General features: G+C 38.7%; 1 protein-coding gene across 2 annotated transcripts in view; it reads left to right on the top strand.

Annotated features, from left to right (window-relative positions):
• The window catches only part of MERTK (MER proto-oncogene, tyrosine kinase), a 136,066-nt gene that overhangs the window by 89,526 nt on the left and 30,075 nt on the right, over positions 1-16,465 (top strand). The window contains exon 9 of one of the 2 annotated variants that reach the window (XM_027853889.1): positions 14,976-15,129. In XM_027853889.1, the coding sequence (XP_027709690.1) occupies positions 14,976-15,129 (154 nt within the window). The remainder of the gene's footprint in view (positions 1-14,975; positions 15,130-16,465) is intronic. The other variant, XM_027853890.1, reaches the window with a different exon arrangement.

Below are 16,465 nucleotides of genomic sequence, written 5' to 3' on the forward strand. Positions count from 1 at the left end.
ACAAAACATTTTTTTTCTGAGGAAAGTGGGGTCTATATTATTCTGAGGATTGTCTGATTATTAATTCGCTGATCATAATTTTCATGATCAATTATTTGCTTGTCATTTTCTTGATGTTTTCCCATGACAATGAATCCAGATTTTGAATACAGTATCAATTATGTGTTTACTAATTACCACATAAAGCCAATAGATGTTAGCCCTTAATTCTGTGCTGTTGGGATAAAGGATGAGAATAAAAACTGATATCCACAAATGAAACCCATTAATTTAATTTTTAAAATAATTTTTATAAATGCCTTTTGTTTTTAAAATCATATTCAAATCAGAAATTACCATACTCTTCCTGGAATTGAACTTTTCCTTATAACAAAGAAAAACAGGTAAGCAAAAAAACTCAATATGATGATTGTTTCTGACAATGTATACAATATTCTATCCTAGAAATTCCCCTTCTCTCTGCCGTAGGAGGGAGATATCCTTCATTATTTACTAGAACCATTACTGATTGTACAGTTACTCAGCATTTGGCTTCCTTTTAATGATCTTTTCGTTAACATTATTGCAATCATTGTATGTATTGACTTCATAGGTATTGTTCTGGTTCTACTTATTTCACTCTCCATCAGTTCATACAAATATTCCTATATTTCTCTGAATTCCTCATAGTAAACTAAAATTCTATTACATTCATATAACACAGTTTGTATAGCCATTTCTTAATTTATGGGCATCCACTTTGTTTCCAGGGCTTTGCTACCACAGAAAGTGCTGCTCTGAATATTTCAGTTCCTTCTTACTGCCTTCAAATGTGCCCAAGCATCTCCCATCTTTAACGAATTTTCATTAGACTCTAACATCCCCTTAAGCTATCATATCTCTCCTCCCTTTTATAGCCAAATCCTTTGAAAAAGTTATCCACACTTGCTTCCTTTTCTTCTTCTCTCATTCAGTGTGACTTCCAACCTCATTATTCAATTGAAACTGCTGTCTCCAAAGTTCTCAATGATCTCTTAATTGCTAAATCTGAGTTCTTTCCCCTCAGTCCTCATCCTTCTTGACCACTCTTTCTTCCTGGATACTCTCTTCTCTCTGGGTTTTCATGACACTTGTTGTTTAGTTGTGTCCAACTCCTCATGACCCCATGGTCCATAGCTTTTTAATGCTTTCCATAGGGTTTTCTTGGCAAAGATATTTGAGTAGTTAGCCATTTCTTTCACCAGGGGATTAAGGCAAACAGAGATTAAGTGAACTTGCCTGGGATCACAAAGCTAGAAAGTAGAAAGTGTCTAAGGCTGTGTTTGAACTGAGGTCTTCCTGACTCCAGCTAAGTGGAGCACTGGTCTTAGAACCAGGAAGACTCATCTTCATGAGTTCAAATACAGCCTCAGATGCTTACTAGCTATGTGACCCTGGGAAACTCACTTAAACCCTGTTTGCTTGAGTTCCACATCTGTAAAATGAGCCAGAGAAGGAAATGGCAAGCCACTCCAGTGTCTTTGCCAAGAAAACTCCAAAAATGGGATCAAGAAGAGTCAGACACAACTGACATGACTAAGCAACTTCCTGACTCCATGCCAGTGCTGTATCCACTAAGCCACCTAGCTGCCTTTCATGACACTATCCTCTTAGTTTTTCTTCTGTCTGACTGCTTTTTCCATCTCCTTTGCTGACTCATCATTCGTATCATATTCCTTAACTGTTGGTGTTCCCCAGGACTCTATCAGGGACCCTCTTCTCTTTTCCCTGTATACCAGGGCTGGGGAACCTGCAGCCTCAAGGCTGCATGTGGCCCTCGAGGTCCTCAAGTGCGGCCCTTTGACTGAATCCAAACTTCACAGAACAAATTCCCTTAATAAAAGAATTTGTTCTGTAAAACTTGGATTCATTCAGAAGGCCGCACCCAAGGACCTATAAGGCCACATGTGGCCTCAATGCCACAGGTTCCCCACCCTTGCTCTATACTCTTCTCTTTTAGTAACTTCATCAGCTCCCATGGGTTTCACTATGCATATGACTTCCAGATCTATATATCCAGCCCTTGGTCTCTCCTCTGAGTCCATTCATTTTAATCATTAATTTAGTCCTTCAGTGAAACTAAACCTTCAGCCAGGGTTCTTACCAGGCTAAGTAGACTTTAAATTTCTTCTTCTTTTCCTTTTCTGCTTATTCTCAGGTGGAAGTGCTGATAGGTTACTGAATTTTGGTAACAGAAAGTGAGTGAAAAATAAAGGAACTTGAGTGATCTACAATTTGGATTATCTTTCTATGAATAATAATAATAAATAGCATTTACATAGCACGTTAAGGTTTGCAAAGCATTTTACAAATATCTCATTTTATCCTCATTACATCTCTGGGAAGTTGGTGTTATCCTCATTTTACAGATGGAGAAACTGAGGCACACATAGATTAAGTGACTTGCTTAGGGTCACACAGCTATGAAGTATCTGAAGCTGGATTTGAATTCAAGTCTTCCTGACCTTTCATATCCAAGGACCTATACACTGTGCGCCCAGGCTACTTATATCAAAATATCAGAACATATGGGGTGCAGTGGGGAAAGTGCTGGATTTGAAAACATCATATATATACGTACATACATATAAATATACATATTCAGCTTTCTACTAAACTTGATGCAGTACCTCTTTATAATTTTTGGCCTCTTATTTCTAATTATGGTGATCACTATTAAATGGTAGAAATTCATATTGTATGGATTTTCCTAGATTATCTTCTAGCTTCCTTCAAGGTTCAACTCGTGTGCCATTTTGAAGATTTCCAAGGAAACCTTCCCTAATTCTCTTAATAATTAGTGCTCTTTTCTACTTCTTCAAATGATCACATGTATACTTCCCTGTTTGAATTCTTCATTCCCTCAATAGAATGTAAGCTTCTTAAGGTAGGAGACTTTTCATTTCATCTCTGTAGCCCAACACTCAAGATAGTGCCTTGCATGTAGTTGGTGCATAATACTTTTTGATTGGCTCATATCAAATTGTATTTGGAATCTTAGACGGCCTGCATTTGAATCCTAGCTCAACTGTTTGCTATTTATATGACTTTGATTAAGTCTCTTCACTTTTCTGATCTTCCTTATTTGTAAAATGAGGGGGTTGAACTAGATCTCTAAGGTTCCCTCCTGCCCTGAAATCTACCTGCAACTGCATTGTCAGCACCCCTTATAAAATAACGAAGGTTATGAGAAGAGGCTTTTGTTTCATGCCTCTGTCTTTTGTTGGCAGTATTTGGTGCCCTGGCAATTGAAGAATCAAATGTTTGTCCTAGAATTAAGGCAAATAATATTCAGTCAACTCCAATTGCATAAGAGGGACCCAAATTTGCCAACAGACAGTCATCTTATGAAAAGAAAACCAACTAGTAATACAAATTACAGTTTTTATAGGCATTTCCTTGGCCTGGCTAAAAGCTACTTTTAAAAGAGAAGGAGTGGAACAGGTCTTGAGAATTAGGAAACAATTGTTGAGAAGGAATGATATAAGCATCATAAGCTACTACATCAGCTAGAGATCTTTGTGTTAAATGCTATTAAAACTCTGTTGTGCGGACTTCGTGGCCCTTGCCTTTTGTTCAGAATGTCCCATTTTGCTCACAGCTTCAGTTGCCAGTGACCTCTCAGGCCTTGTGCCTCCTTAGAGATGCAGGCTCAGCCCAATGAAAAGGTCATTTGTATTGCACTAACTGTATGTACTGCATATCATAACAGTCTTGTGATGGCAGAAGGGTTTAGCGGATCATTGTGTGCTGGACAGAATCTACTCTGACGTGACTGAACTCGAGTTTTCAGAATGTGCAAAGTGGAAGAATTAAAATTCTGATAAAAGTTATGGTGGGGGAAGAGATCATGCTTCCCTTGTTCATCATTCAGTTCAGAAAGCATTTTTTTTTTTGAGTAAGGGGTGATAATTTTGATATCTTCTACTTTTAAATAACAATAATTTTAATATATCAGTTTTTTCTCTCCCCTACTCATTGTTCTATCCTTTTTAACAAAGAATTAAAAAAGAAAAAGAAAAAGAAGAAAAACAACTAATATAATCAACTGAGTCTGACAGCATTTGCGATTATGTCTTAACTGTAATTCCCCTCCTTTGCAAAGAAAACAGGGAGGTGCATTTTTTTTCCTCATCTCTTCTCAAAGACCAAGTTTCTTGGTTATTATAATTTCACAGCACTCAGAAAAAGCCAGGCTTCTTAGTTATTATAATTTCACAGCATTCTGAAAAGTTTGAGTGGACCATAAAGTGAGTACATGGCATATAATGAGACTGGAAAGGTAGGTTGGGTTTAGGTTGTAAAAGACTTTAAATGTCAAATAGAGGAGTTTATATCTGATCCTAGAGGTAATAGGGAGCCACTAGAGTTTGAAAATAGGAATGAAGTGATCAGATGGGTGCTTCAGGAAAATCTCTTTGGTAGCTACAGAGGACAGATTAGAGTAGGTGGAGATTTTAGACAGGAAGACCGTTTATGAAGATATTGCAATAGTCCAGGTAGAAGATGATAGGGTCCTGAACTAGGGTGGTTGCTATGGGGATAGCGAGAAGAAGACAGATGTTTGAAATGTGAAGATAGAAACAAGAAAATTTGGCAACAGATTTGCTATGTGGAGTAAGAATAAAGAGTCAAGGATTATGCACTTGATAGAAGTAGGGAAATTGGAAGAGGAGTGGGTTTTGGAGTAAAGATAATGAGTCCTGTTTTGTACATATTGAGTTTGATATGGCTAAGAGATATCTAATTTGAAATGCCCACAGAAGTGTAAGAAGGAAGAAACTAAGGATTCTACAAGATAGGCATAAGGAAAGAATGTATTCTATCTAGGTATAGAAAAAAAAAAACCCTGTGAATCATTGTGGGAGGTTGGTTTATATGTTTGTTTGTTTGTTTTTAAGGCAATTGGGGTTAAGTGACTTGCCCAGGGTCACACAGCTAGTAAGTGTCAAGTGTTTGGTCTGAGGCCGGATTTGAACCCAGGTTCTCCTGACTTCAGGGCCAGTGCTCTATCCACTGCGCCACCTAGCTGACCCAGTTTATATGGTTTTTAAAGAAATTTTTACTAGCATTATATCTTGTCTATGTAGCAATGAAGTACGCATTTAGAAAATAATTTATACTCACATATTCTGATTTGGTTGATAAGGAAGTTCTCCTCCCAAATTCCTTGACACTGCTCAGTTGTTTAACACCAGCAAGTTCTCTGATTTTATCAGGAAATGACATTAAAGAAAAGCCGTTACCATATGTTTTCCCACTTCATCCCATGGACTATGGGGCTTTTCCATCTGACTTGCAGCTGGAACCCTCCATATGGATTGTATCTCCTGTTAAATGTCAGCTCCTAGAGAGCAAGGATGTCACCAGACTTTTCTATTTGGATCTCAGCAGTTAGCACAGTGCTTTATGCATAGTAGGCACTTAAATGCTTCATGCATTCGTTCATACTTCAAGTAGTCTTGAAACTTACTTAGAGACTGATCTCTGACTTTATTATGTAGTTATAGTAAAAATAAATACGGATCCCATTATGCAACTTAGAGTGCTGCAGTAGAGTGCTGGCTTTGGCATCAGAGGACCTGGGTGAAAATCCTGTCTCTGCTACTTAACTACCTCTGTGACCTTGGGAAAGTCATTTAACTTGTCTAGGCCTCATTTTCCTCATCAGCAAAATGAGGAGGTTGGACTTCATGTCTTGAAGGTTTCTTCCAGTTATATATTTATGATCCTATGACTAAGGGACTCCTGCTGATTAGTGCCTCCAGTCTCATTGGGTAGACAATCTAAAAGAAAGTGGCAGTTACATTGTTTTGACATACACCCAAAACCTGTCACTCTTCCAAATTTCCTTACTGCTCTCCTTTCCTTACTTCTTTCCTATCATCCTCAACTCATTATTCTCACTCTCCATATATCCAATCTTTGGCCAAATCTTCTTGTTTCTATCTCCACATTTCATACATCTGTCTTCTCTCTATCCATATAGCATTATATAAATGTCATATATTTCTATATAATGTATAATATGTGAATATTATATGCATACATATACATACATATATATTATATGTTTTATATATGTATTAGATTATATTATACAACATTTCTCTTTATAGCTCTTGGCTTCCAAGTAAGAGCTCAAAGGTGAAAGTCAAGGAAAGAGGCTACACCCAATGGATAAATCATTATAGTTCTGGCTATAAAGTGAATGACACAACTCTTTGGTGACTTAACTTCAAATATAACAAGGAAAATATCTCTGAAAGCGAAATAATTTCCAGTCCCATCCAATGTGGAAAGAGCAGTGAGCCAAGAAGGACAAATTCTAGCCTTGCCCCGGGCCAACAGCCAACATGACTTTCATTCATTTCTTTGAACTTCAGTCTCTTTTCTGTAAAATTGAGCCAATACTTCTATCTCACAGAACTGTTTGAACTTTGTAAATTGTGAAGTGTTATATAAGGGGTGTGTGTGTGTGTGTGTGTGTGTGTGTGAATGAGATGAAGAGGAAGAGATGACCATGTCAGTGCCATGATTACATGTCTTATGAAGTAAAATGTCTTTGTGTTAGTTTGTTTTCATATAGAAATTTGTATCAAAATCCCAAAAGATCTGAGCTACGGATAGGTCTCTTCTGACATAAATTCCTATTTAAAAAAGACAAAGATGTCAGATTCAAAAGGCCATTCAATCCCCCATTCAAAGATGTATACAAGATATAAATAGATAAGTATATACATGATAATTTGAGGAAGGGGCAAAGGTCCCTGACAATACATTACAAATAACAACAACAAATTACATTCTATAAAACATAATTTCAGTTCAAAGAAAGCATTAAGCAGTAGAGAAAAAGCAGTGGATTTATAGGGGATCTGGGTTTGAACCCTGGCTCTGTCACTTTCTCTTTGTGTTACCTTGAGAAAGTAACCCTCTCTATATCTGTTTCCTCCCCCTGAAAAATAAAGAGCTTGAGCTAGGGCTGCTCTGAGGTTCCTTTGAGCTGTAAATCAATATTCCTAAGAGAACATGGATATTCCTTGACATTCATTATGATGGAAATAGATCATTAATGTTGGTTGGTTGTTCCTAGAGAAGTTTGTGTCACATTATTACCACTTATAGTGGCGAAAGAGGCCCTGTCCTACCTGAGTGATGTCAGCTGAGAAATTATACATGGTAGGAAGGGATTTTAAGGGGTTTATCTCTTAAGCAATTTAGAATATATTGCATTGCTTCTTCCTTGTTACATTCCACTCAACTGCAGAATATTGGTGTTGGTGTGGTTGTTTTTCCGGTGATTTATGTACTCCCTTTTTCTGGAAAGGATTTGTGACTACTTACAAACAACGTTGTTCAGTCATATTCGACTCTTCGTGACCCCAGTTGGGGTTTTCTTGGCAAAGGTACTGGAGTGGTTTGCCATTTCCTTCTGTAACTCATAAATTGGGGCAAATAAGGTTTAAGTAACTTGCCCAGGGTCACACAGCTGGTAAGTGTCTGAGGCCAGATTTGAACTGAGGAAGACGAGGCTTCCTGATTCCAAGCCCAGTGCTCTATCCACTGTACCACCTAGCTGCCCTACAAATACATACACATATACAAGACAAGCAAAAATGTAAACAATAAAAACACATTAAAGAGGGCAGAGAATAGATATTCCAGAAACCCAGGGTGTTTTTTACGTACTGTAGTTGAATGCTGAGCTTCTCTGCAGGGGAAGCAAAAAGTGAAATGTTTTGGGTTATGTAATTCTTATAACACATTCATTTGAAGTGACAGATTTTCCTGGGATTGAATTATATGAGGAATCTCTCATGTGGACTCCTATATATGACATGTTGGCTAATACGTTAGTGTCAGAGAATGGACAAATAACTTAGCCCCTCTAAGGCTCAATTTCCCCATTTGTTAAAAGAAAGGATTGAACTGGATGGCCTCTAAGCTCCCTTTTTGCTCTGTATCTATGAACCTAAAATAGATTTAACTATGGTTTCACAAAGATTCAGGCAATAATGTTTTTATAGGGTGCTAGATTGAGAGCTGAGAGAAACATATCTTCCAGCTCTCTAATCCAACCCTCTCATTTTACAGATGAGGAAAGTTAAGGCCCAGAGCAGGTATTTGACTTGCCCAAGGTCACACACATAGTAAGAATCAGAGGTGGTATATGAACCCAGACCCTCTTACTCCATAGATTTTCTATTGTACCCCACTTTATCAGTCCTCTAGAAAGAACTAAGGGCATAATATTACCTTAATTCAATATCAGTAATTACCTTAATTCAGTGTTTCTTTCGGGAGTTGAGATGATATGGTCTAAGTTTATAACTTTCTGGTGACATCACATTAATATAGGCATAGATCTCAAAGAACCAGAGAGTACAGGAGAGTTGATTCAGGCCTGAAATGTTTTTGAAGCAGGTGTGGTCAATTAGCTGACTTGGTGATAAAAGAAACAGGATGCTACAGAATATCTGATTTTTATTAGACTCATGTAGCTAATAAGAAAAACACAGAAAAAATAGAAAAGAGATACAGTGCCCCTTTCTTTACACTGGGCATCTTTACAATAGGCATTCTCTGTTGCTTCATGAAAATATTGAAATGGATATAATCAAGTTCATATGTTTTCATTTTCTCAATTCAGCATTCATTAAGCTCTTATTACGTACAAGACTCTGTGTTAGGGATATGAATTCATGACAAGAATGAAATAATTCTTGTCTTCAAGGGGTTTACATTCTTTTGGGCATGTGTATGCCTAAATACAAAGTATATACAAAGTAATATAAATTTATTATCAGGAAAGATATCCTACAGAAGGCAGCACCTGACCTAAGGATTCTAAGAATCCTCAGACCTTTTGGGGGAAACAACACATACATGCATGCTTAAATACAAAGTAATGTAAGTTTTTTATTGGGAAAAGCATCCTACGAAAGGTAGCACCTGATCTAAGGATTCTGAGAGGTAAATTAGAAATGTGAGACCACTTGTACAAAGCCACAGAGGTGGGAGAATGGGATTTCATGTAGAGGGAATTGCTAGCAGGCCAGCATCACTGAAATAATAGCAAGTTATAAAAGGGAATGATAGGAAAGAAGACTAGGGAGCCAGATTATGGAGGATTTACTCAGAACATCCTCAAAAACATGTGACTGGGAAAGTTTTTGTGGATTCTGTGTTTATAGAAAAGTAAACAGTGTTAATAAAAAATTGGTAAGTAAATCATGGCAGTGCTTAAGTGCTCTCAAATTCTATATCCAATCTTCCCTGGAGCTTAGGGCCGCTGCTGGCACATAGTAGGCCCTTAATTATATGCTCATTGACTGAATAACTTAAAGGTATAGGGACTGTAGATGTTATTTCATTGGCATTTATTGTTGTTGTTCAGTTGTTTCAGTTGTGTCTACCTATTCATGACCCCATGGATCTCTGTCCGTGGGATTTTCTTGGCAAATGTACTAAAGTGGTTTGCCATGACCTTCTCTAGTGGCAAACAGAAGTTAAGTGACTTGCCTAAGGTCACACAGCTAGGAAGGTTCTGAGGCTGGATTTGAACTCAGATTTTCCTGACTCCAAGCCCAGTGCTCTATCCACTGCACCACCTAGCTGCCTCTTGGCATAAAGAACTCACAAATAAAGAAATTCCTCCTACTAATGAAGGTCCACAGCTTTAGTCTTAGAAAGTTGTCTGGAGCACCAAGAAGTTGTGACTAGCCAGGGTCACACAACTAGTCTGTCAGGGACAAGACTTGAACCCAGGGTTCTTGGTTATGAGGTCAGTTCTCTCTATCCACTATTCCTCCACTACGGCTTTAAGCCAGTAATATTTAATCCTAAAATGAATGTAATCATAGTATGTAACAGAGGTGTCAAATATGGGGCTTGCACAGATTAAAATGTATTAGGGAAATATTTCACAAAATAAATAAAAATACAATAAGACATAGATAATGTTAATATGTAGTTTTCTAAGTCAATATGTAGCCTGCAGGGGTCTTTTTGTGCAGCTTAGTGTTGATTATACCTCATACTTCTGTCACTGTAGGTAACATTACTCATTTCTGTAGTGTTTTAAGGTTTTAAAAAATGCTTTCCTTACAGCAACTCTCTGAGGTAAGTAGTGTATATATTCCAATCTTCCTTTTAAGTCCAGTTCTCTTTCCCCAACACAATACTAAATATAGAGCATTGAGAATCTAGGCTTGTATCATTAGTGTAATTGCCTCATTTCTAAAAAGTTGTATGTAAACCAGTGTGATTTCTTTTTTTGGAAATGGTATTTTTAAAGTAAAGTGAAAGGGGATCTGTACTTATCTAAAGGAATTTTCTGATGAATATTGCCATTTCTACCATAAGGTGGTCAATTTCTACTGAAATGTGCACCATTTGTCATTCTTAGTATCACACTGCAAGCAGTTATTAGGGTTCCATCCCCGTTAGTGTAATGGAGAATGGGAATATTTTCCAAAATGCTTTGCAAACCCTTCAGAAGTACTCGCACAATTGACTAACCATTAACTTCCTTACAAGGTAGTAAAGTTCTGTGTTACAGATTGTGATCAAGAGACTGAAATGGAAAAATAACTTGCCTAGGTTTTCATAGTTAATAATATCAGAGGAGCTGAGGTAACTTTAATTCTCCTCCTTATTCCAAACCCACTCTTTAATCCCTATGTATTATTGCATCAAAAAATTAAATTGAATTTTTATTAGGCTTTTGATTCCTCTGTCAAATGAGAGACAACATATGCAGGGGTGTGAAATTCAGATTGAAAGGGCAGCCACTATTCCATGCATACAACCTTAAAGGTCATATATTGACTGAGCTTTAAAATGTAATGTTATCTCTGTTTTGTTGTATTTTTATTTACTTCATTAAATATTTCACAATTACATTTTGACCTGGTTCTGGTTGCACTTGGGAATGCTGCAGGCTGCATGCATTTGACAGCTCTGGTGTACACATTGTTTGACACCTCAGGAATACACTTGGTGTCAGGAGTTCAAAACTTGCCTCAGATACTTACTAGCTGAGTGATTATGAGCAAGTCATTTAGTCTTTCTGACCCTCAGTTTCCTTAAATGTTAATTAGGGATTATGATAGTTGTACAACTTACCACAGGGGGCTGTTGTGAGGAGAGGTAGTGTGGTACACTGGATAGAGTTCTGACTTTGGAATCAGAGGACATAGGTTCATATCCCACAATGTTACTTCCTACCTTGGGCAAGGTACCCCTTGCTTGGCTTCAGTTTTCTTATCTGTAGAACGAGGAGGTTGAATTAGATGGCCTCTGAGGTCACTTCCAGCTCTAAATCTATCATGCCAGAAAGGTGCCTTGTACCTAAAGTGCTATACAAATGTGAGTTATTTTATTTAAAAAGTATTTCAGCAAAAAACACTAGCATTTATTAAGTGCCAACTATGTACTGAATGGGTACCTAGATGGTGCAGTGGATAGAGTGCCAGACCTGGAGTCAGGAAGACCTGAATTCAAATCCAGCTTTAAATACTTACTTGTTGTGTGACCTTAAGCAAGTCACTTAACCCTGTTTGCCTCAGTTTTCTCATCTGTTAAATGAGCTGGAGAAGGAAATGGCAAACCACTCCAGTATCTTTGCCAAGAAAACCCCAAATAAGATAATGAAGAGTCAGACGCAACTGAAACGATTCAACAATAGTCTCTGTCCTCAAGGACTTGATGATCTAGCAGGGGAGGAAAACAGATTCAGCTATAATTTACAACAGAGCATGCTAAGAGGTTTGTGGTGCTAGTGGGTTCTGAGTTGGTTCTATCGCAGCTGTGCCCTGATTTCCTCTTGCTGTGTGCTGATTTCCCTCATAGACAATGCACTGTTTTGTCACCATATATGCAGAGATTAGTGAACAGATGGAAGGGAGGTTACTGTATTCCTTGTTAGTCAGTGTACCTATTGTATAATATTTCAACAATTAGTTGTTTTTCACTGGTAAGCTGCAAAATAGCACTAGTCATTTTCTCAGCTGCTTGGCTGACTAACTTCAGGCTTAAGAAATGACAGCATGTGTTGGGGGGAGGGGAAGAAAAAGAATGATTGTACTTAATGATATTTTTCCTGAGAATAAAAAAATGCCTAATGACCAGTCAACATATTAAGCCTTTGTTTAGGAAGCTTCTTGGCAGGGTTGCATATAAGCTTGGGTAGCACCCAGATGAAGGGGATCTTAGAGAGACAGATCATAGAGGCAGTGAGGGAGAGTGGATGGAGCCCTGGTTCCAAATCCAGGCTCTGGGCACTCATATGACTTTGGACAAGTCACTTAACTTTGCGGTGCCTCAGCTTCCTAATGGGTCAAATGATAGAGTTTGACTAGTACATGCTAAGATCCCTTCCACCTCCAGATCCTGTGGTACAGTATTTGTCATAACCCCACAAATCCCCTTGGACTGATTTTCTAAAGGCCTCTCTATGTACTTGTGTCCTCATGCTAAACTAGAAGTTCTATGAGGGCAGGCACTGTTTTTGCATTTGTCTTTGTGTCCTAGTAGTTAACACAGCACCTGGCACACGGTACTTCAATTCAATTCAATAAACATGTATTAAGCTCCTACTATGTGCCAGGCACTGTACCAAGTACTGGGGATATAAAATAAGAAAGAAATAGTTCCTTCCCTTGAGGACCTTACAATCTCATGGGAGAAGACCATACACAAAAAGAAGCTGAAAAGCTGGGAAGACCACCAGGGAGTACCTGGGGAGGGGATGATGTTCTGAGGAGTCAAAACCAAGCAGAGCCTCCGATGTCAAATAAAGAGCTACCTGGAAAGTTTCAAGTCCTCTAGAGAGGAAGGTTTTAGGAGTTTATTGCTCTGCTATCCCACAGTGGATACAGCGCCAGACCTGAAGTCAAGAAGACTCATCTTACTGAGTTCAAATCTGGCTTCAGACACTTACTAGTTGTGTGACCCTGAGCAAGTCACTTAACCCCTGCCTCAGTTTCCTCATCGGTACAATGAGCTGGAGAAGGAAATGGCAAACCACTCCGGTATCTTTGCTAAGAAAACCCCAAATGGGGTCACGAAGAGTCAGACAGGACTGAAAAATGCCTGAACCAGAAACCAGACCGCTTCCTCTCCCCCATCAGAAGGGAGAGGGTGGGTGAGTGGAAAAGGTGTTGGCTGTCAAAAGCTGAATCAATCAGCGTGGTGATGAGACTTCAAGTGCTCAGCTTATCCTGGCACAGTCTTGATCTTCTGTGGAGTCAGCCAGTAGAGTACTTGTAGTTATTTAATAAATGCTTTTTGATTGATTAATTACCAGGGCACATTAGAGCTATTTGCTATGAATTTGCCTATGCATCAGGGATGAAGTGCTGGACCTGCAGTCAGGAAGACTTAAATTTAAATCTGGCCTTAGACACTTTCCTAGCTTTGTGACCCTGGGCGAGTCACTTAACCTCAATCTACCTCAGTTTCCTCAACTGTCAAAAGGGGGATAATAATAGCACCTATTTCCCAGGGTTGCTGTGAAGATCAAATGAGATAATTATTTGTAAAATACTGAGCACAGTGTCTAGCATGTAGGTTAGAAGTATTTTAATATGAGCTCAAAGCACTTTGAGGTAAGAAAAATGAAGCGTTTCTATGATGACACTTTTTTTTTTTAGTAACCTCTTAGTTGTATATTTTAGGTTCCTGACAATTGCTACCAGTTTAGAACCAGGAAAACACTTTGGCTGACTGGCACGTATTTTCCTTTAGACATGAATGACGTGGTTGTCCTTTCCTTATAGACAGGGTGGAACTTTAGCCTGCAAAATTACCAGGACAAGTGACTGGCATAGGACTGAAGGGCATGAGAATATGAGTGCCATGGAAGTCATTCTGTCTGTATTTGGCTTCAGCAGCCTCCAATATTGTCAGCTAGGTGCCCTAAATACTGCTTTCTCCTTAGAAAAAAAAAAAGGACTCCCTTTTGTGGCGTGAAACCAAGGCTCCTACATCCAGAGGTAGAGTCCTGTTTCAAGGTTCAAGTTTTTGCTACCCTATGCCTTTTCTAGCAATACCCAGCTCCAAATTATGGTTAATTTTGTACTCGGGTGAAAAAAAAGTTGTCCCTGTTCTGCTCCTGCTGAACATTCCCCTGAAAAGGTTAGCCTCTGATTCCCAGGCTCCCTAAGCCATGTAAAAAGTTATTCAAATTGAAGGTCTCCTGAAGTAATACTTGAGGGGAAAGGAAGAGAAGGGAGGAGAGAGACAGTGATAGAAAGAGAGGGGGAAAAAGAGAGATACACAGAGAGAGAGAGACCTTGTGTAATCACTTAATCTTGGCTGAGTTCTTGGAGAAAGGCAACCATGCGTAATAGAGTGAGTGGAAAACTCAGTAACAGAGATCCTGGGTTCAGATCCATGCTTCCTTATTTTTACCGTTTGTGTGACTTAAGGCAAGCCCAGTCATTCCACCCTCTCACCTTTCCTTCCCCCCCTCCCCACATGCGCACACTTTCTTACATCTGTAAAATGAAGGATTAGTACTAGAATCTATTCACTAGGCAATCCCTAAGACCCATTAAAGCTCTAAATTCTATGAGTCATCATTCCCTGTATTTTAGAAATTCATTATTGCATCAAAATGGCCTTACTACATGCAGTGGAAAAGCTTTATTTCTAAAAATGGAGGAGAAAGAAATAAACTTGCTTATGTAATGTTTACAGTGAAAAACAACAACTACAAAAGATGCCAACCCTGCCTATAGCATGAAATAGTGGGAAAAGTCCCAGCTTTGGAACTGGAATCCTAGGTTCAAATTATGTCTCTGAGTGATGTTGGGAAGTCACGTAACTTCACTAGGCCTTAGTTTTCTCATCTGGAAAATGAAGAGTTTGGGTCTGATGGTCTAAATCTGTGAAGTCTTTGAAAGGCACCATTGTGCTACATCAGTGTTTTGTTGATTTTTGTCTCTCAGCAGGAACGTTCTGAAGAAGTTGACCAGAACGACAGCATTGCTTTTATTTCTGTGTTAGCCACTAACACCACATATACAGTGAAGATTGCTGTTATCACTAAAGGGGGAATTGGGCCTTTCAGTGACCCAGTGGATGTATTCATTCCTGCTAATGGTAAGACTGAGTATCCTTATTTGCTGCCAAGAAGTGGTATTACAGGTGGTGACCAGACTGTCATTAAATATGTTATAGACCTACGGAATGATTTGAGACTAAAGCCAGTGTCAAAGTACTTTTTTTGCAATTATAAAATTATTTATTTTTCCTAGTTATAAAATACCATGATAGCATACTTTTAAATGGCCTCTGGTTGTTCTGCAAGTTTTACAGAGGTACATGAGTTCATTAGGAAGACAAATGCATTTGTGATAGAAATTTTGACTTTACTGAACCTTCAATTTTCTAACTCCTTGAGAGGGTGAAAAGTAGTCTGAGGGATCACTGAATTTTAACTTGCTAAACAAGAATTGAGGGGATTGGCAGGATCTTTCAGTTCAGCAGGGAAGGGGAAGAACTATCCAAATATTTACCTTTGGGGGTGGTTTTGAAATGCTACTTGACACTTCAATCCATTACTGCTTCCAGTACTACTGCTGGAAAGGTCAAATGGCCTTTGGATTGCTTATTTTAATGTGATCCTCTCTATAGACAAGTAGATTGGAAAATCTCTCCCTCACTATTAGGCTCTGCAGAGTGCCCCTGGCTTACTGCTTCAAGAGCCTGGTCCCACACAGTGGTTTTGGAGTCTTATTTTTAATTCTGCTGGCATGGAATCTTAATATTGCATCAGGTGACCTAGTGAACAGCCTCTGATTTAACAGTTTAGTGGAACTACTTTTGTTCTGGCTTTGACCTGTCCTGGATATGTTTAAATGTTTGGCCTCCAGGCCCATTGTTATTGTGTTGTATTTGTACGTGTTGTTCAGGCGTGGTGATGTTAATCAATCGGTAAGCATGTATTAATCATCTACCACATGCCAGGCATTGTGTTAGTTCTTGGGAATACAAGGGAATAAAATGACCAGGATCTTCTCTCAAGCAGCTTATGTTTTCCTGGCAGTGGGGGTTGGGGTGGGGAGAGAAGTGTCCTTTTCTGCTGATGGTTGCTTTTATAAAAGTGATCTTTGTACCTGATTGCAGGAGTAGTCTAAGAACAGAGGCCTGAATTATCTGACTCTCCCTAGGGAAATAAGGAAAAGGAAGAGGATCTACCCATCCTTCCCACTTTAACATTGTTTGGGGGGATTAAAATAGAACCTTTTTGCAGGTTCTATATTCTGGGGCATATCCTGAGCCTGAGGAGAGTTAGCAATTCAATACCTACTGTATGTAAAGTACTATGGCAGGTTATAGGGATGCAAAAATTCCCTTTAGGAACTGATATTCTAAAGAAAGGCAACCACCTGTACATAGGTAATTCACAGAAAGGGAGGAGAACAAAAACATTAAC

Source organism: Vombatus ursinus, unplaced genomic scaffold (genome assembly GCF_900497805.2).
Source record: "Vombatus ursinus unplaced genomic scaffold, bare-nosed wombat genome assembly UNPS02010219.1, whole genome shotgun sequence".
Lineage (NCBI taxonomy): Eukaryota > Metazoa > Chordata > Mammalia > Diprotodontia > Vombatidae > Vombatus > Vombatus ursinus.